The sequence below is a fragment of the Alnus glutinosa genome, chromosome 10, assembly GCF_958979055.1.
Source record: "Alnus glutinosa chromosome 10, dhAlnGlut1.1, whole genome shotgun sequence".
In the NCBI taxonomy this organism is placed as follows: domain Eukaryota; kingdom Viridiplantae; phylum Streptophyta; class Magnoliopsida; order Fagales; family Betulaceae; genus Alnus; species Alnus glutinosa.
Genome location: NC_084895.1, coordinates 17,071,123 through 17,091,863, shown reverse-complemented (window position 1 = coordinate 17,091,863; position 20,741 = coordinate 17,071,123). Strand labels below are relative to the sequence as shown.

Sequence of the window (20,741 nt, the reverse complement as noted above, 5' to 3'; positions counted from 1 at the left end):
ATGGTCACACCTTCACGTAACCATAACCTCAATGTAGTGCAGTTCATCCTAACTTGATTCCGTGCTACTAACTTTTCCGTAAGCCAAAAGATACTTCAATAATTAAGGTTTCACCTAAATACATGCTTATCTTACTTCTTGATATTCTCTTTATTCATCTAATACATACTTTTATGCGTATAGGATGCCCTTTATTTTGCAAATACGTTCTTGTTCCATAAAGTTTCCTAAAATGATTTTTTTTTTCATAATTTGGAAAGTTTCCTAAAATAGAAAATTTTCAAATTTGGAAGCCTTATTTCATAATTAAGCATTTGTACCCATGTTTGAGTGACAACTTAGTTATAAAATATCTCAAAACCTTAAGCTTTTAAATCATGTGGCAACAACATGTAATAATTGCAATGACAAGAATGTAATAACAAAACATTTTTAAGGTAAAACATGGTATCATAGTCATATATAATTAACACATTCACATGAGATATGAATCCCTACTTATTCAATTACAAATATTACTTTGCAAGATAATTAAACTTTTAAAGAAATTTATCATGACATGCTTAAGAACCAAAATTGAAATACATTTAAAAGGAGTAAGGATATCACTTATCTCAATATTGCACTAACACTACAAAAAAGAAAAAAGAAAAAAAAAAATGAAAAAGAAAAAGAAAAAGAAATGGATTTCTCGACAGTTTTAAACCGTCCAAAAATTGAAAAAAACCATCTAGGAAAAGGTCGAGACGGTTTTTTTGGACGGTTTAAAACCGTCCAAGAGAATGGGTCGGTATTTTGAGTTGTGGATGGTTTGGGCCGGACTGTCAGCAATTATAGATAGTTTTCGAAACCGTCCAGAAATAATTCCAAATCCATTTCCAAAATCATCCAAAATAATGTATATTTTTTTTAATATATATATATATATATATATATATATATATATATATTAATAATCCCTAATACAAAATTCCAAATTCATTTCCAAAATCCCAAATTCAAATCCAAATCCAAATCTATTTCCAAATTCAAACTCTTCACAACAATAGTCTATTAGCTTACATATTTCAATAATTGATGCATACCTATTACAGAATACAAATATAAATACATAATTAAAATCCAAAAAAAAAAAATATATATTCCATACACCATTATAATCATCAATGCATGCAAGGCCAGAAGAGAATCCAATTTATGGCCTTGTGTGCAGTGCTTGCTTTAACCATCTTGTTCATTTATGCTTCTAGTGTTTGCTACAATAGGTATATAAATCCCAAATTGTTAGGTAAGAATCATCTTGATGAGGCTATGATTAACATGTTGCAAGGTGAAAACTAAACACAACTAATGATTATAATATAACCGCTTGGATACTCATACAAGCAACTTCATTTTTTTTTTTTTCGCTTCAAAGGATAGAATAGATCCTTGAACTAGTAGTAGCATTAGGAATTAGCCATATACTAGGTACATAGACTACCTTTATAAAGGTAGGTGACAATTGTTAAAACCTGAACAATAAAATTTAGTTAGGTTAATTAGCCATATACTAGGTACATAGACTCTAATTAGAAGTCCGTCTTCACTTAATTAACCTTTTTGACATTTTCCCCTATTAATAGAAGAGTTTTCTTCTTAGGAATAAGTCCAGGGCTTAACCCTAAGTTCCTCAATTTTTTGTTTTTTTTTTTTGGACCTTGGTCCAAAATTATGTATTTTGATCACTTTCCTAAAAAAAAAAATGTTATAATTTTACTTATTTTATTAATATTTTTCATATTCTTTGAATAAATTATCAAAGTAGGGTTGGTTTTGGCCCAAAACACAAGAAAGGCTTAAGACTAGCTAAAATTTGGATCAAACACCGACCCAAACATGGCATAGGCAGAAATTTTCAGATTTAACTCAAAGCTTTTCATGATGCCATTCATTACAAATAACTTATTTTCTTGGAATACTTTTAACACCACTTTAAGAGTTAATGTTTAGAAATGTTTTACCTAGGGGTGTACAAACGGAGCGGTTATAACCGCTTTAAAACCGTTAACCGCTAACCGCTTTTTAAAAGCGGTTATAAATAACCGCTAACCGCTATACATATATATATATATATATATATATATATATATATATATATATATATATATATATATATATATATTAAAAAAAATTAAAAAATTGAAAACATTGGGGAGGGGCGTCGTTTTGGGCATTGCTGAATGCCCAAAACGACGCCGTTTTTAACAATATATATAACCATCTTTTAGGTTTAGGTTTCATTTCCTCAATTCCTCACCTCTCGTCTCCTCTTGCCGCTGCACAGCCTCACCCCTCACCTTGGCCGCCCACGTTTCCTCCCTTCCCGGCCCTCACTTCTTTCTTCATTTTCGTTCCCTCACTGCGCCTGTGCGCCACTTAACCCCAAAGTACCTCCCTTCCTGAGCCGCTTAACCCAAACTTCTTTCTTCATTTTCGTTCACCTCTAACCTCTCACGTTTTAGGCTTTCATGTTTCACCCCTAGGTCAGCAAGTGCTTCAAACCGCAAAAGGTAGGCTAGGTCCCACTCTCGTCCTTTCTCTTTCAATTCATTTTTTCCATTCTCTATCTCTCGCTCGCTCGCTCCTTAGCTCTGAGAGCAATTAGGGTTAAAAATACAAACTGAATTTCAATTCCTAGCGAATCTTCTAGTTTTTGGTTTTACTTCTCAAGAGGTGAAGTTTTCTTAGTGATCTCTCAGACTAAGACTCGAGGAGGAACGACAAGGCATTGTTAGAAGGTAGGGGATGGAGATCTGGTGCTTCACCGATGGAAAGGAACGGCAAGATATTTCAAGGAAATATGACTTTTCTTTTTTGTGTGCTCAAGTTCTTTGGTGGATCTTTCTTGAATAATTAGTTTCCTCTTGAACGCTTCATTTCGATTTATTTGGAAGAGGAAAAGAAAAGTGTTTTCTTTGAAATCGAAACATTTTTGTAATGTTTAGGTTTTAGATTTGTTTGTATTTAGTTATTTAAATTTGTAATGTTTAGGTTTTAGATTTGTTTGTATTGGTTATTTAGATTTGTTATGTTTTGGTTGTAGTGTTTGGAATTTGGATTTGTATTTGAATTTTTGGATTTGGATTTGTTTTAGAATTTGGATTTAAAAACTGTATTAAAATCAGCCCAAAAGTAACCAAAACAGGCCCAAAAGTAGCAAAATTTGGCCAAAAAACTAGATCCAAAACCAATTGAAAGCCTAAATTAAAAGTAGTTATATAACCGCCGGTTATTTAGTAAATAACCGCTAACCGGCGGTTATAAAAATAACCGCCTCCGCCTAGGCGGTTAGCGGTTTTAGCCAATAACTGTCGGTTATAACCGCTTGTACACCCCTAGTTTTACCGTTCAAAAGAACTACATTATAAGAGTTTTTTTTCTCTAAAAGTTTATGACCTAGCCTAAAATCTATGCTCATGACACATTAAAAATGCACTTTTCACATCAATAACCACTATGGGCTTTAGGAATGAAATCCTAGGTCTTTTTAATAAAAGAACATTATAATAAGGACTATAATATTGAGGCTCATTTTTAAATGTCAAATCTTTTCTACAAAGAGCAACATACATGCTTGGTAAGCATAAACTCATTTTTAAAGGACAAATCTTTTCTACAAAAGAGCAACAATATTTTGTCAACATGGATTTAGATAATAAATCCCCCCCCCCCCCCCCCCCCCCCCCCCCCTCTTTTGTTGTTATAGACTACCATCTTACAAAATCATATATTTTGGCTAGTAAATGACCTTACAAATTTTTCTTAAAGTATGGTGATACTCATATGTTCATGCGCGCCCTTAGCTAATGAAAAAAGAACTCGTGGATTTATAAGACAAGGTAACAGAGTTTCATTTTTCTAGTTTAAATATCATTTTCATTACTTAAGCAAAAAACTTCCACACATTATTAAGCATAACATAGAAAATAACTTTGAAAGATCATATAAAGAGTTACTTACAAAGGTGAGGTAAGCCATAGTACAAAGGTAATGCACTTAATTAATAAAGAGTTATGCTACATTTAAATCATAAGGTTTGACTGTCTATTGTTCTATATGTTGTATGTTATGAATCAAATTAACATTAAATCATGAAATCAATCATTTTTCATAATCTATTTTAGGGGGCCTTAATCCAATATTTACTAAGTTCACTAGATCCAATGACATTAATTCTAATATCTAAGCCCGATACCTAGGGCTAAAATTCTTATACCAAATATGAAGGTGTATCGCATTGTTTAACTTTAATTTCACTTTAATAATTGGGTGAAACTATCAGCAAGATGCGTTCATATATATTCTTCAATTCCTAGTGTTATGATATGCCGTAGGTACATAGCACATCAGTGGTATCTATTCAAAAAAAAGTTAAAAAAAAATGGTTTTTTTTTTTTATTCTTTTTTCTAGAAATTTTCTATGGCAAAGCAATCAAAACCCACATGCATGTAAACTTGATTTAGAGTGGTGTAAACTTTTCATTCTATCAAAACTACGTGATTGATTGATCCAAGTCATGATCAGCTTAATTTGCATTAAAAGTTGTTAGGTTTACATTGAGCATTAAGCACTAAAATCAGATCCCAAACTTAATAATTAATCATCTATAATTGAGAACACTTCATTGATAAACATAATTAATTAGAGTACTTTTGTTAGTGATCTCCGTTCCAAAGCGAGATCAAACCAATTAATGGGTCCATTTGAAATTCTTTAATTTTACCAGTACTACACACTCAATGTTGCATAGTTCAATAGATTAATTAATGTAATGATTGGGCGAAATTATCAGGAAGAGCCAGTCCAATATATTCCTCAATTTCGAAGGTTATAGATTTTGCTGGGATGCACGAGTACAGTACATACAATCTCAAGAAGCGCATATCACTACATTGAATACAAACAGTGCGTACAACATGTTCATGTAGATGTTATATATAAGGAAATACGTACCTTTTCACACTACTGTCGGTGGCGTCTTGTTAGATGTTTGAGGGGCTGCTTCTGCTTGTTGAGATGGACGGAAAATCTGTTGGAATCGACAAGATATAGCAGTGAGCCACTCAATAGCCTTTTGGTAATAGTGTCAGCTGTGTGGTAAACATAACCAGATCAACCACCCAAGGAGAGGATGGAGGATTTATGATAGAAAAAATATGGCAAGGAAACAAAACATGAGAAAAATACAGGCAGAGATAAATATAAAGTTTGAAATTGGTGGAGTTATCTGGTTTGATGTTATGGGGAGCTCGCTCGTGTTTCGACTTGCTAATTTCATCTTACACCATGCCATGAAGGCAAACAATTGGGCTACAAGGACAGCATTCCAGGCTACAGGGTTGTCGATTGATGAATTCGGAACCGTGTTTATTGGGATAAAGGCAACTAACACAGCAATGTATTGTAAGAATGTTTTTCCCAAAATCTGAGCAAAACCTCTGCACAACCAAAAGTAAAAGAAATGTAATAATCTTTTAATAAGCTACCTGCAATATATACATTAATGCATGTAAGACACGTTCAAATTGACTTCTTTGTTCATTTCCATCTCTTTATTAGGTTTGTTCTTATGATCCAAATTCAATTTCGTTACCAGTGTTTCAGGTTGAAATTTATGGTACTTTTAGGCAATGAACATACATCGATCAAAGAAAGCACACTAATTAAGTTAAGCAATAATATTTAAAGAGAAATAATAATGCAACATATATTCAAAGCAAATGGTGCATGAACCCAGCCTTCCCTCTAACATCACGTAAATTAATTAGATCAAAGATTTATTTGCAAAATAGAGTTACGAAAAGTAAAATATTTTGTGCCAAATGGGGCCGGTCCTAGCTATTGCACTAATTTTCTCACATCATATATATATATACTCTCTTGTGCATTTCAATCTCTTTATCAATTTCTTTGTTATGAGTAAAAAATTGGAAAACTTCATTTGACCTCTTTGAACTTTCATCACATTGGTAATTATCCTTTCTAAACTTAAAAAACTCTTAATTTTAGTGTATTTATCTTTCAACTTTTTTTTTTTATTTTTTTTATTTCACTCATTTATTAGGATTTTATGAAAAATCTTAAATGAGGGGTATCAAAATTTCCAAAATACCCCTCATTTTTTTTGGAAAAAAAAAAAAAAAAATTGTTAGGATTTTAGTGTTGGCAGTATTTAAAGAAATTTCCAAAAATATCTACGCCTTAATATTTGGAAAAGAAAAAATTAGATATATTTTTTTAAAAAAAATAAGAATTTTGAAAAATTTTATAAAATTTAACAGAAAATCATAATGAATTGGTGGAATTTAAAATAAAAAATAAAAGATAAATAGACTAAATTAAGAATTTTTGAAGTTCAGAAGAGTAATTACAAAAGCAACTACAATTTAAGGGAAATTAAGTGAAGCTTTTTTCTTTTTCTTTTTATTTTATTTTTTTAAATATGTATACCAATATACATCTTGAAATTTATGATGCTGGATCAATTCAATTAACATCAAAGAATATATAATAGCATATAAATTGAGCAATTGAACATAAAAATTGAATAATACAAAATATTCACACATGGAATCTTAGGAATAGTCTGTTTTTATTCATTTTCGATCATCTCCAGCTTTCAGTAAAGCTGTGGAACAATATTTACTGGTAAATTAAAGAACATAAGCACTGTTTATTTGTGGAAACGCGGGAAAAGAAAATAGTCATGTACGTACGTAATTAAGAAGAGCCAAAGGGAAAACTGTAAGTGAAACCAAAATCAGATAAGTTGATACTTACATTAGTGCGGAACGAAGATTGAGAAAGGTGTTGCCCTGATCATCCATTTCTCGTTATTCTCGCACAAGCTGCTATGCAGGAAGCTCCCCTATATTCTTGGACTGAAGAAGCTGGTTGTAACGAGCAGCAGGAGAAGCTGTATATAACATTGCTAAAGCTCATGGCAATGTTATTAGTAATCATGCTGTCCTAGTTTATTATTTTATTTTATTATTTGGCTAAAGCTGTCCTAGCTTTCCCACGGAATTTTATAACTTTTTAATTGGGAGATTTAAGCTTTTGTCCCATTCCTTTCTAAAAAATTTCATAAGGATTACCAAAAAAGGAATGGGACAAAATTTCATAAGCTTGGTTTGACTTTGAAATTGTAAGTTGAACGCAAGTTACAAAATTGCCATGAGCATTTTTTATAACTTTCCTTAAAAGGCCTATCTGCCTCATTGGAAGATCATGTTCCTAGTGGTGGGCCCAGCTGGTTACTTGTGTTAAGTACTTCCAACAGCCAGATCGTGTTTAGACGCATAAATTCCCTTACCTATTTGGAAGCTAGTCCACGGGGATCCGGCTTATGTGCTGTAGTAAAAACTACAGCACATCTGCTGTAATAAAAACAAACGGCTCAGATTTTATACCATTTCATTTAACTATAAACGATGTCGTAGAGGAGGCTGAATGCAAACGTTAAAGAAAACTAAGTATCACACCGTTTGTTAAGATTTTCTTCACAGCACTGCATCATGTCTTCTTCTTCGCAAACCAAAATTTCTTCCATTGTGCTTTCTCCAAAGAGATCGAGATTATTTAACAGCAAAAACAATATAGAACAAAAAAAAAAGAAAAGAATGTAGAGCTTCAAGGAGAGGAGAGAAAGGCCATGGAGGTAGCAAGAACACAAGGACAAATCATTGACTCAACGGAATCTAGACAGAAAAGAAAGAGTTTCAAGGTCGTTCAAAGGGAGATAAGAGAGAAAAGAAAAGAAAAATAGAGGAAAAAAAGAAAGAGAGAAGAGAGTAATGGGTTAACAAGAAATCCTTTTTCACGTTCGGTTTTGAGGGGTTTTTTTTCTTCATATAGCTCTTATATTTCATCTTCTTCAATTTCTACTTCTTTATGTCTGCATAATTATTTTTTTCAAACTTTGGTTACAGAGAGAGTAATCTAAGAGAGAAATATCCCTTAGATCGACCAAGGAATCATCACTCCCCACCTCTGTTGCCGACTAAACTTCGGTTAGAGAGAGAGTGGGTGGAGTGGACTAATATGGTGGCCGAGTGCTGGAATGTATGCAAATTCCACCACTCGACCATTTTCCAAGCAGCTGGAACAACAGGAGCCGTTGAATTTTGACTGAATTTTTTTAGTGAAACAACAATGGCGGCCATTTTCATTTCCAAGCAACTGGAACAACAGGGGCGGCCAATTCCATTTCCATTAATTTGTATGTTGAATTTTGAGTGAAATTTTTTAGAAAAAGAACAAGGCTCTTGATGCCAGGGGCTCATTGAGAGGGAGAAGTGAAAAACACTAGAGAGAGGTGGAGGTGGTTCTATTTGTACTGTTGATGCCGGGCTGTTGTTAGAGCTGACTACACAGTACACATATAGAATATAGAAGAAAGAGAAAAGAGATAACTCATGGGTATTTTTCTTTGAAACGGCGTTAATGTGTTTTTTTCTTAAAGACGCCGTTTGAGTTCAAATCAACTGAAATTGGATCTGAGCCGTCAATTTTTCTACAGCAGATGTCCGGTACTTCTCTCTACAGCATGTAAGCCGGATCCAGTCCACGGAGTAGCAGCTTGTGCCAAAAAGGATGTTGAAAAAGAACACTTTTTTTTTAACATCCTTTTTGGAAGTCCTATGGCATCCTTAAGCTAGTCCCTTTCCCTCCCCTTTCCTTATGAGGAGCATTTTTTTTTTAACTTTCCTTAAAGGCCTATCTGCCTCATTGGAAGATCATGTTCCTAGTGGTGGGCCCAGCTGGTTACTTTGTGTTAAGTACTTCCATTAGCCAGATCGTGCCTAGAAGCATAAATTCCCTTACCTATTTGGAAGCTAGTCCCAAAAAGGATGTCGGAAAAGAAAACTTCTTTCTTAACATCCTTTTTGGAAGTCCTATTGCATCCTTAAGCTAGTCCAACGAGGCTGACAGGCAGGGGCAGAGGGAGGGGCTCGAGAGGGGTTAAGTGCCCCCCTCACTCCCGAAAAAATTTCGTAACTCCTGTAAAAAATCCTCCTGACCCTTTAGTTGCCCACCCTTAACCATTCATCGGGGACAATCATTGTTCTCAGCCACCCACTCATCAAACATCAAGATTCACCGGCAAAGACTTACGCAGCGACGTCATTGATTTTTTATTTTTTTTTCTTGTTAGTTTCAGCTTTTAGGTTAGATGAATGTAGAAGAAGATGACACAGTGTCGTTTAGTATTCTCCAAAACGAGTCGTTTAAATAAACAAAGGTCCAAATGATGCGTTTGAAGCCTGCCCAGTACGTTGCTTCCTTTTTCTTTTCTTTAAGGCATCACTATTTATTACCGACTTAATATAATATTAATATCTTGATCTATTAAGATGCCGACAAACTCACAAAAGCAAAAGTAACTCAATGGTCTTTTTTTTTTTTTTTTTTTTTTTTTTTAATATCAACTCAATGTTTTAGTTGCAATTGAAGTATTGAACCAAACTCAAGAGTCTGAAGCAAGTTCAAGCCATCAAATTGTCATTCTTCTTACACTAGTTATTTTAGCCTGTCAATTTTTTTTTTTCAAGCCGTTCTTAATTCAGATCATTTTTTTTTTTTTTGAAAGCCTCGTATGTGTACAGGAAAAAAAAAACTAGCATATATATATATTTTTTTTTGAATGTGCAAATTCTCTTTCTTGAGAAGTTTCAGATATTCATTTAAACTTTTACATTGATTAAGTTTTTATATTTAGATTGTTCTTTTAAATTAATATATATTTAGTTCTTGTTACATATTTTAATTGTATGAAATATATAATTGTAATTTGAGTTACTTGAGAATGTGATTATAAAAAAAAAAAAATGATTTTGTTGAACTTCAATCACATTCTAAACGAGCTCGTGTTGAGGTGGATCGTAGATCATTGCTTAAGAAAAAAAAAATTAATTTCATTTTAATGATAAAGACCAAATCCAAAAAACATATGTACAAAAAGAGACATTGTCAATCAGTTAATCACGATTTTTTAAAAATACAATTTGAAAAAATATGGTGACGTTTTGATTGAGCATGATTCAAAAAAATATGTTGATTGATTATTTGTTTACTTAACCGAATGGAAGTTCAATCTATGCGTGAAAAAAAAAATTATAAACTATATTTATATGTTTTAAATAATACTTAAATTTTATTGACTTGTTAATTTATTTTATTAATTATAATTTTAAATACTTATAATTAATTTTTATTCAATTGATTTTTTAATCTTGACCCTCTCAACTAAAATTTTGACTCCGCAACCACTGACAGGGCCTCTAAGGATGTAATAAGAAAGTGAAAAAAAAAAAAAAAAAAAAATTGCTCCCTTTCCCTCCCCTTTCCTTATGAGGATCATTTTTTATAACTTTCCTTAAAAGGCCTATCTGCCTCATCGGAAGATCATGTTCCAGGTGGTGGGCCCAGCTGGTTACTTGTGTTAAGTACTTCCAACAGCCAGATCGTGCTTAGAACTTAGAAGCATAAATTCCCTTACCTATTTGGAAGCTAGACCACGGAGTAGCAGCTTGTGCCAAAGGATGTTGAAAAAGAACACTTCTTTAACAACCTTTTTGGAAGTACAATGGCATCCTTAAGCTAGTCCAATGAGGCTGACAGGGGCATTTAAGGATGTAATAGGAAAGTAAAAAAAAATTCTCCCTTTCCCTCCCCTTTCCTTATGAGGAGCATTTTTTTACTCAAACATTTTCATTTAAATTGTTAGAATATAAATACTCCGGTCTCCTGCTGCTCGTTACAACCAGCTTCTTCAGTCCAAGAATATAGGGGAGCTTCCTGCATAGCAGCTTGTGCGAGAATAACGAGAAATGGATGATCAGGGCAACACCTTTCTCAATCTTCGTTCCGCACTAATGTAAGTATTAACTTATCTAATTTTGGTTTCACTTACAGTTTTCCCTTTGGCTCTTCTTACCTACATGAACATGACTATTTTCTTTTCCCGCGTTTCCCCAAATAAACAGTGCTTATGTTCTTTATCAGTAAATATTGCTCCACAGCTTTACTGAAAGCTGGAGATGATCGAAAATGAATAAAAACAGACCATTCCTAAAATTCCATGTGAATATTTTGTATTATTCAATTTTTATGTTCAATTGCTCAATTTATATGCTATTATATATTCTTTGATGTTAATTGAATTGATCCAGCATCATAATTTTCAAGATGAGATATTAGTATACAAACTTTTTTAAAAAAAAAAAAAAAAAAAAAAAATTCACTTAATTTCTCTTAAATTGTAGTTGCTTTTGTAATTACTCTTCTAAACTTCAAAAATTCTTAATTTAGTCTATTTTTTTTTTTTATTTTTAATTCCACTCATTTATTATGATTTTCTGTTAAATTTTATCAAAATTTTCAAAATTCTTATTTTTTTAAAAAAATATATCTATTTTTTTTTTTCCAAATATTAAAGCGTAGATATTTTTGCAAATTTCTTTAAATACCAACACTAAAATTCTAACAATTTTTTTTTTTTTTTTTCCAAAAAAAATCAGGGGTATTTTGGAAATTTTGATACCCCTCATTTAGGATTTTTCATAAAATCCTAATAAATGAGTGAAATCGAAAAAAAAAAAAAAAAAAAAATTGAAAGATAATACACTAAAATTAAAAGTTTTTTAAGTTTAAAGAGAATAATTACAAATGTGATGAAAGTTCAAAGAGGTGATCAAATGAAGTTTTCCAATTTTTTACTCATAACAAAGAAATTGATAAAGAGATTGAAATGCGCAAGAGAGTTTATATTTATGTATATATATGATGTGAGAAAATTACTGCAATATATAGGACCAGCACTACAAAAATCGCATCAAATAGCCACGTGCAGTTTGACACGTGTACAGTGTCGTACACGTGTCAAACATTTAGACACGTGTAGTTTGACACGCGTATTACGCGTGTCAAATGTGCAGGTTACAAACTGCACAATTTGACACGTGTATAGGAATACACGTGTCAAAACATTTTGACACGCGTATTGGAATACGCGTGTCAAATTTGACACGTGTATTCCTATACACGTGTCAAATTGTTTTTAATTGGAAAAAAAACCAAATTCAGTTTTTTATTTAATTAAAATTTTTATTTAATTTTTTAATTGTATTTTTAATTAAATTAAAAACACAATTAAAAAATTAAATAAAAATTTTAATTAAATAAAAAACTGAATTTGGGTTTTTTTTTTTTTTAAAAAACATAATTTTTTTATTGTTTTTTAAAATTTATTTGGGTTAATTAAAATTTTTTTTGAATTTTTCAAATTTTGTAATTTTCGACCACAAATAACGCAACATTTATTTTACCCAAAACCAACACGAAATCATACTACACAAACAAATAATTAATAACATATTCGTTAACAAGCAAATATTTACGAACAAAAAATAATTACACAAAATATCTACAAATCTGAAAGGCGTCTCTGCGAATCACGAGGTACCGTCCCAGGCGTGTTCTCGCCCACCGGCGATTGCTGCGCAATGAATGGTGTAGCGGGCGAAGGTGTAGCGACAGTGGAGTGCTGGCTCAGCTGTCGTCCAACAGGCGACAACGTACCAACCGTTGTCGAATTACCTGCAAATAATATAGACAATTAAAGTATATAATATTACTTGCAAAATTAAAGGGGTAATGAAAACAAATTGAAATTAATTGTCCTATACACAATATAAATCATACCTGCAGATGCACTACCAACGGACGACGTACTACCTACGTGTGCAGGAGAAGACTGATTACCAACACATGGTGCTGGTACTCCCATGGAGGACATGAAGACCTCCATCTCTCGCAAGCGCTGCTCTATGCCGTCGAACTGTTGCACGCGCTGCTCCAACCGGTCATTCCTCGCTCGCTCAGCATGTAGCTCCGCTTGCATCTCTTCCATCTTCCGAGACTGTTCGGCCCAATCCCGAGACGTCCCCTGAGATGGTCCCCCCTGTGACCGAGGCCTATATGAAAAACATGTCCCTCGAACAGGTGTGACGTTCGGCCCAATCTGCCGAACCCTCCCTGCATACTCAGGCCTCCCAATCGCCTGTTCGTAAGCGTCGTTCGGTGCCCAACGCACCGTGTCTGCGGAGACGCTTTGCGTGGCGGCTGGATCACTGGCTAAACTCTGCGTCATCCTCTCCTGTACGTCGTCAACTATAAGAAATTGTTTTTTTTTTTTTAAAAAAAAGGGTTTAGGGTTAGGGTTTAGGGTTATAACCCTAATTAGGGTTTTATTTTTTAGAAAGTGTAGGATTATTTCATTTTTTATTTTTAAGGGTTTAGGGTTAGGGTTATGGTTTGTTAGGGTTTAGGGTATTTTTTGTTTTGAAAGTGTAGGATTATTTTCTGTAGGGTTTTAGTTTTTTTTTAGAAAGTGTAAGTGTTTTTATTTTTTTAATTATTTTAAAGGGTTTAGGGTTAGGGTTTGTTAGGGTTTATGGTTAGGTTTTATTTGTTTCTTTAAAAGTGTAGGATTTTATTTTTTTATTTTTAAGGGTTTAGTGTTAGGGTTTAAGGTTTAGGGTTAGGGTTTTTTTCCTAGAAAGTGTAGGAATTTTTTTTTTTCGGTTTAGGGTTAGGGTATTTTTTTAGAAAGTGTAGGTTATTTTTTTTTTAAGGTTTAGGGTTTAGGAGTTAGGGTTTAAGGTTTAGGGTTAGGGTTTTTTTCCTAGAAAGTGTAGGATTTTTTTTAAGGGTTTAGGGTTAGGGTATTTTTTTTAGAAAGTGTAGGTTATTTTTTTTTTAGGGTTTAGGGTTTAGGATTTAGGGTTTGTTAGGGTCTAGGGTCTAGGGTTAGGGTTTAGGGTTTAGGGTTTTAGGTTTTTTTTTTTTTTTTAGGGTTTAGGGTTTAGGGTTTGTTAGGGTCTAGGGTTTTTCTGGTTTTAGGGTTTATGGTTTAGGGTTTAGGGTTTGTTAGGGTCTAGGGTTTAGGGTTTTCGTTTTTTTTTTTGAAAGTGTAGTAAGTTTTTATTTTTTTTTAAGGGGTTAGGGTTTTATTTTATTCTTTTTATAAGAGTTTAGGGTTTGTTAGGGTTTAGGGTTTAGCAGTTTAGGTTTTTTTAGAAAGTGTCGGATTTTTTTTTAGGGCTTAGGGTTTAGGGTTTAGGGTAAGGGTTTTTTTTTAGAACGTATAGGATTCAAAGTTTATTTAAGGGTTTATTATTGTGTTGGTTTTATGGTTATGATTTTAGGATATAAAGTTTATATATGCATATGAGAGAAATTTTAGTTTTTTTTTTTTGAGTTTTTTTATCCGAATATACCAAATTCTTCTTATAAATCTGTAGTCTCTTCACATGAATAGTTAACGTTAAAAATGGAAGATAAAAAACAAATTCGTCGCAATTGATGATTTATGACGTTTGTTTGAAGGTTTTTTTTACGAATATGATTGTAAATGGTGGATAGTGGAATATTTGTTTTTTTGTTTTTTTTTTTCCCGAAAATACCACAATTTATATATATTAGTAGCACAATTTATTTTCCCCACAATTTATATATATTCATAGCACAATATGTTAATTATAATTTTGTATTTTAATTTTACTTTGCCATTATTGCTCACGATCATATTTTTATAAAATTAAAATGATAGCGGATATTTTTTCTTTTTGCCACTTCATAAAAATACCAAAATTCACAATAGCACATTAAATTCATAGTAGCACACTAAAATATATCTCAAATATCCTCACATCAAGAGTTTATAAAAAAAAAAAAAAAAAATTAAATATAATCACCAATAAATTCCATATTTCCATATTCCATATTTTCCATATTTCCACCAACTAGACAATGATTCAGTAATAAAAAATCAGTAATAAAAAATCTACAAGTATATATTCCATATTTCCACAAACTAGACAATGAAAAAAATTAGACAAATATCACAAAAAAAATTAATAAAATATACAAACTTATAGCAAAAAATTCAAAACAAAAATAAAAATAACTCACAGTGATTTTTGTAGTGCAAGCTTGTACGTGTACCTGGAATTTTTGACAGAAAAAAAAAAAAAAAAAAAAGCTGAAAATGTTAGAACATATATGCACTGTAAACCGAGAGAGAGAGAGAGAGAGAGAGAGAGAGAGAGAGAGAGATTGAGAAGATGAGTGAGAGTGAGAGGAAGTGGAGGGAATACCGGTCCGGACGCGAGGGCTGTGGTGGGCGGGGGACAGTGGCGAGAGCTGAGAGAGAGAGAGAGCTAGAGAGAGAGAGAGAGAGAGATAGCCGGTACCAGACAGTACTGGCCGGAACGGGAGGTGAGAGAGCTAGGGAGAGCGAGAGAGAGGGAGGGTCGCCGGCAGAGGCACCGGAATGGGCTGTCGCCGGCCAGAGCTCGACGGAGAGAGAGAGAGAGAGAGAGAGAGAGAGAGAGAGAGAGAGAGAGAGAGAGAGATTTACGTAAGAAATGGGTAGCTTCCTCTGGAAGCTACCCATTTCTTCTATATAAATTAAATATAAAATATAAAATTTAAAATATAAAATATATTTAAAAAAGTATATAATTTGAATAATATATAATTTAAATATAATATATAATATTAAATTATATCCTCCGATTGGCCAGGTGGCGCGCGGGAGAATTCCCGCGCAGTACCTGGCCAATCAATTGGACACGTGTACGTAGTACACGTGCCCAATTGGGGACGTGTATGTAAATACACGTCTCCAAATGTCATTTTTTTTTTTTTTTATATATATTATATATATATATATATATTTAATATAAAGTTTATATATATTTTATATAAACCCATGCAACCCAGAACGTGTATGCACTGCATGTACTGCATGTACACATTGCTAAACCCTAAGACCTAAAACTAAAACATAAACTATAAATTAAAACTAAATATAAACCCTAAATTTAAATCATGACACTAAGTATAAGTATATATACTATACTACCCTAACCCTAAGTATATGTACTATATATTATTTTGAATTTTAAAATGGCGGCGCGCGGGAGACGTGTAATTAAAATACACGTCCCCATTGTAGAAATTGTATGTAATTAAAAAATAATAATTATATATATATATATATATATATATAATTTAACAACGTAAAAAATTGTTAGGGTTTAGGGTTTTAGTTTCTTAGGGTTTAGGGTTTAAGGTTAGGATTTTTGTTTTTAGTGTTAGGAATTTTTTTTTTAGAAAGTCTAGGATATTTTTGTTTAAGGGTTTATGGTTTAGGGTTTAAGGTTAGGATTTTAGTTTTTAGTGTTAGGGTTTCTTTTTTTAGAAAGTGTAGGTTTTTTTTTTCTTAGGGTTTAGGGTTTAGGGTTCGTTATGGTTTAAGGTTAGGGTTTGGTTTTAGAAATTGTAGGATTTTTTTTATTTATTTTTTTTTTTTTTTAAGGATCTAGGATTAGGGTTTAGGGTTTAGGGTTTTACTTTCTTAGGGTTTAGGGTTTAAGTTTATGATTTTTGTTTTTAGTGTTAGGAAAAAAATTTTAACAAAGTGTAGGATATTTTTGTTTAAGGGTTTAGGGTTTAAGGTTAGGAATTTTGTTTCAGTGTTAGGGTTTCTTAATTTAGAAAGTGTAGGGTAATTATTTTTTTAGGGTATAGGGTTTAAGGTTTAAGGTTAGGAATTTTGTTTTTAGTGTTAGAGTTTATTTTTTTAGAAAGTGTAGGATATTTTTGTTTAAGGGTTTAGGGTTTAGGGTTTAAGGTTAGGAATTTTGTTTTTAGTGTTAGGGTTTCTTTTTTTAGAAAGTGTACGATATTTTTGGGGTTTAGGGTTTAAGGTTAGGACTTTTGTTTTTAGGGTTTAGGATTTAAGGTTTGGGTTTAGGGTAAGGGTTTTTTTTTAAGAACGTGTAGGATTCAGAGTTTATTTAAGGGTTTATTATTGTGTTGGTTTTATGGTTATGATTTTAGGATATAAAGTTTTGGGATACAGTTTTTGTTTTGTTTTAAGAGTTGAATGTTCTTTATTTAAAAAACAAAAACAAATACGGGTTTAGGGTGTTTCTTCTTTTTATAAAAAGGGTTTATTGTTCCGTGTTTAGGGTTAGGGTGTTAGGGGATTTTTTTTAAAAAAATGGTTTAGGGTTAGGGTTAGGGTTTTTGTTTTGTTATAGGGTTTGGGCACGTGTACTGAGTACACGTGTCCAATCCGGGACGTGTATTTAAATACACGTCCCGAAATGTATTTGCATGCATAAAAATATATATATATATATGTATTTATATAATTTAACAAAAAAAAAAAAAATACAAACCCATGCAGCCTGAAATGTATATACCGTACATATAGCTAAATAAAAAATAAAAACTAAAACCTAACCATAAAATTAAACTCTAACCCTAAGTGCATAGACTATATATAGCTATAAACTACAATCCTAATTAATGGTACGTATTGTATATAGTCATAAACCCTAACCCTAATCCTCGTGATTTAATATATATATTTAAAAGTATATAATAATAACACATGAAAAATATATTGACATTATTATTCATAAAATGTAAAATCAATTAAATCATAACCCATAGCTTTAAGTGTATATATTATATATACCTATACAACATAAAACCCTAACCCTAAGTGTATATACTATATATAGCGATAAACCTTAACCCTAAGTATATACTATATATAGCTATAAACCCTAACCCTAAGTGTATATACTATATATAGCGATAAACCCTAACCTTAAGTATGTATACTATATATAGCTATAAATCATAAGTTTAAGTGTATATACTATATATATCGGTTTTATTTAATTTTGAACTGCTCATGATTTAATATATATATATATATTTAAAAGTGTACAATAATGAAACGTGAAAAATATATTGACATTATTATTCATTAAACGTAAAATCAATTAAATTATAATTCATAGCCCTAAGTGTATATATTATATATACCTATAAACCCTAAAACCCAAACCGTAAGTGTATATACTATATATATCGATAAACTATAATCCTAAGTATATATACTATATATAGGTATAAACCCTAGCCCTAAGTGTATATACTATATATAGCTATAAACCCTAACCCTAAGGGTATGTACTATATATAGCCATAAACCCTAAATGTATGTACTATATGAGGGACTAAACTATAAGTATTTAATTCATTATGTAGCGCAGAATTCTAAAAATAATTGCATTTACTATATATAGCCATAAATAAAAAGGTTACTGTATATAATTTCTAAACCGTTTACATGCATGCATATCTATATATATAGTATTAATTATAGGTTTTTTAACTTTGTTATGTTTAAATTTTTTTTTTTTTTTTTTGTTTCTAAACGTAGATGGTGTACAAAACTGAACCCTAATTTGAACTATTTGGTTTAATTAGATATATAGCACCAAATTTGGTTAATTATGTATATAGTACAATATAGTATACTATATATATATAAATAAAGAACCTAAAAAGTATAAATTTCAAATATAAAATTTACATATAGCATATAGTTTTCAAACTTAATTTTATGTGCATAAGTTATGTACACGGTATTTTCAAAGATTTGTATGATTAATAAGATAATGAGTTTAATTTTTTTTTTTTTTATTTTAAAAAATTAATACAACACTGATTTTTTTTTTAATGTTTATTTTGGCAAAAAATACCAATTTGCCACGTGTAAAAATACACGTGTCCAAGTGGACACGCGTATGAAAGACACGTGTCCAATTGGACACGTGTCCTATTACACGTGTCCAGTTCGACACGAGTATTTTATACTCGTGTCCACTTGGACACGTGTATTTTTACACGTGTCCAGTTAGACACGAGTATTTTATACTCGTGTCGAACTGGACAGGTGTCTTATTACACGTGTCCAGTTAGACACGAGTATAAAATACTCGTGTCCAAATGGACACGTGTATTAAATACACGTGTCCAATTGGACACGTGTATTTCATACGCGTGTCCATTTTTTACGCTTGCACAATTTGACACGTGTCATTTGTGACACGTGTCAAATTTGACGCGTGTCTACAGTAACGGGTACTGTAGACACGTGTCAAACTGCAGCGATTTTTGTAGTGCAGCCCCATTTGGCACAAAACATTTTACTTTTCGTAACTCTATTTTGTAAATAAATCTCTGATCTAATTAATTTACTTGATGTTAGAGGGAAGGGTGGGTTCATGCACCATTTGCTTTGGATAATATGTTGCATTATTATTTCTTTTTTAATTATTGCTTAACTTAATTAGCATGCTTCCTTTGATGTTCATTAATTGCCTTGAAGTACCTACCATAAATTTCAACCTAAGACACTGGTAACGAAATTGATTTTGGATCATAAGAACAAACCTAATAAAGAGATGGAAATGAACAAAGAAGTCAGATTGAACGTGTTTCTCACATGCATTAATGTATATATTGCAGGTAGCTTATTAAAAGATTATTACATTTCTTTTACTTTTGGTTGTGCAGAGGTTTTGCTCAGATTTTGGGAAAAACATTCCTACAATACATTGCTGTGTTAGTTGCCTTTATCCCATTAAACACGGTCCCGAATCTATCAATCGACAACCCTGTAGCTTGGAATGCTTTCCTTGTAGCCCAATTGTTTGCCTTCATGGCATGGTGTAAGATGAAATTAGCAAGTCGAAACACGAGCGAGCTCCCCATAACATCAAACCAAATAACTCTACCAATTTCAAACTTTATATTTATCCCTGCCTGTATTTTTCTCATGTTTTCTTTCCTTGCCATATTTTTTCTATCATACATCCTCCATCCTCTCCTTGGGTGGTTGATCTGGTTATGTTTACCTCTATTCCTGTTGGACAAGATACCACACAGCTCATACTATTACCGAAAGGCTGTTGAGTGGCTCACTGCTATATCCTGCAGATTCCAACAGATTTTCCGTCCATCTCAACAAGCAGAAGCAGCCCCTCAAACATCTAACGAGACGCCACCGACAGCAGTGTGAAAAGGAACGTATTTCCTTATATATAACATCTACATGAACATGTTGTACGCATTGTTTGTATTCAATGTAGTGATAGGCGCCTCTTAAGATCGTACATATTGTACTCGTGCATCCCAGCAAAATCTATAACATTAGAAATTGAGGAATATATATTAGACTGTCTCTTCCTGATAATTTCGCCCAATCATTACATTAATTAATCTATTGAACTATGCAACACTGAGTGTGTATTGGTAAAATTAAAGGATTTCAAATGGACCCATTAATTGGTTTGATCTCAACAAGCATTGGGGCTTTGGAACGGAGACTAACAAAAGTACTCTAATTAATTATGTTTATCAATGAAGTGTTCTCAATTATAAATGATTAATTATTAAGTTTGGGATCTGATTTTAGTTCTTAATGTGAATTCTGATTGTTCAGCTTGTAAACCTAACAACTTTTAATGCAAATTAAGCTGATCATGACTTGCATCAATCAATCATGTAGTTTTGATAGTATGAAAAGTTTACACAACTCTTAATCAAGTTTACATGATGCATGTGGGTTTTGATTGCTTTCCATATATAGTAAATGTCAAGACCAAAAAAAAAAAATTCATTTTTCTAACCTTATTTGAATAGATACTGCTGTTGTGCTCTACCTAAGGCATGTTATTATATCAGGATCGAATTGAAGAATATATCGGACCACGTCTTCTTGGTAGTTTCACCCAATTATTAAAGTGCAAAGTTGAACAAA

The 20,741-nt window shown here is 32.1% G+C and overlaps 1 protein-coding gene across 1 annotated transcript; it reads right to left on the bottom strand.

Moving 5' to 3' along the window:
* Nucleotides 1-12,392: 12,392 nt before the first annotated feature.
* Nucleotides 12,393-13,055, bottom strand: LOC133878824 (uncharacterized). Its single transcript, XM_062317367.1, has 2 exons — nucleotides 12,749-13,055; nucleotides 12,393-12,643 (listed from the first exon to the last, which is right to left on the bottom strand). The coding sequence occupies exons 1-2, from the start codon at nucleotides 12,954-12,956 to the stop codon at nucleotides 12,471-12,473; spliced, it is 381 nt and encodes a 126-aa protein (XP_062173351.1). The 5' UTR covers nucleotides 12,957-13,055; the 3' UTR covers nucleotides 12,393-12,470.
* Nucleotides 13,056-20,741: the final 7,686 nt, after the last annotated feature.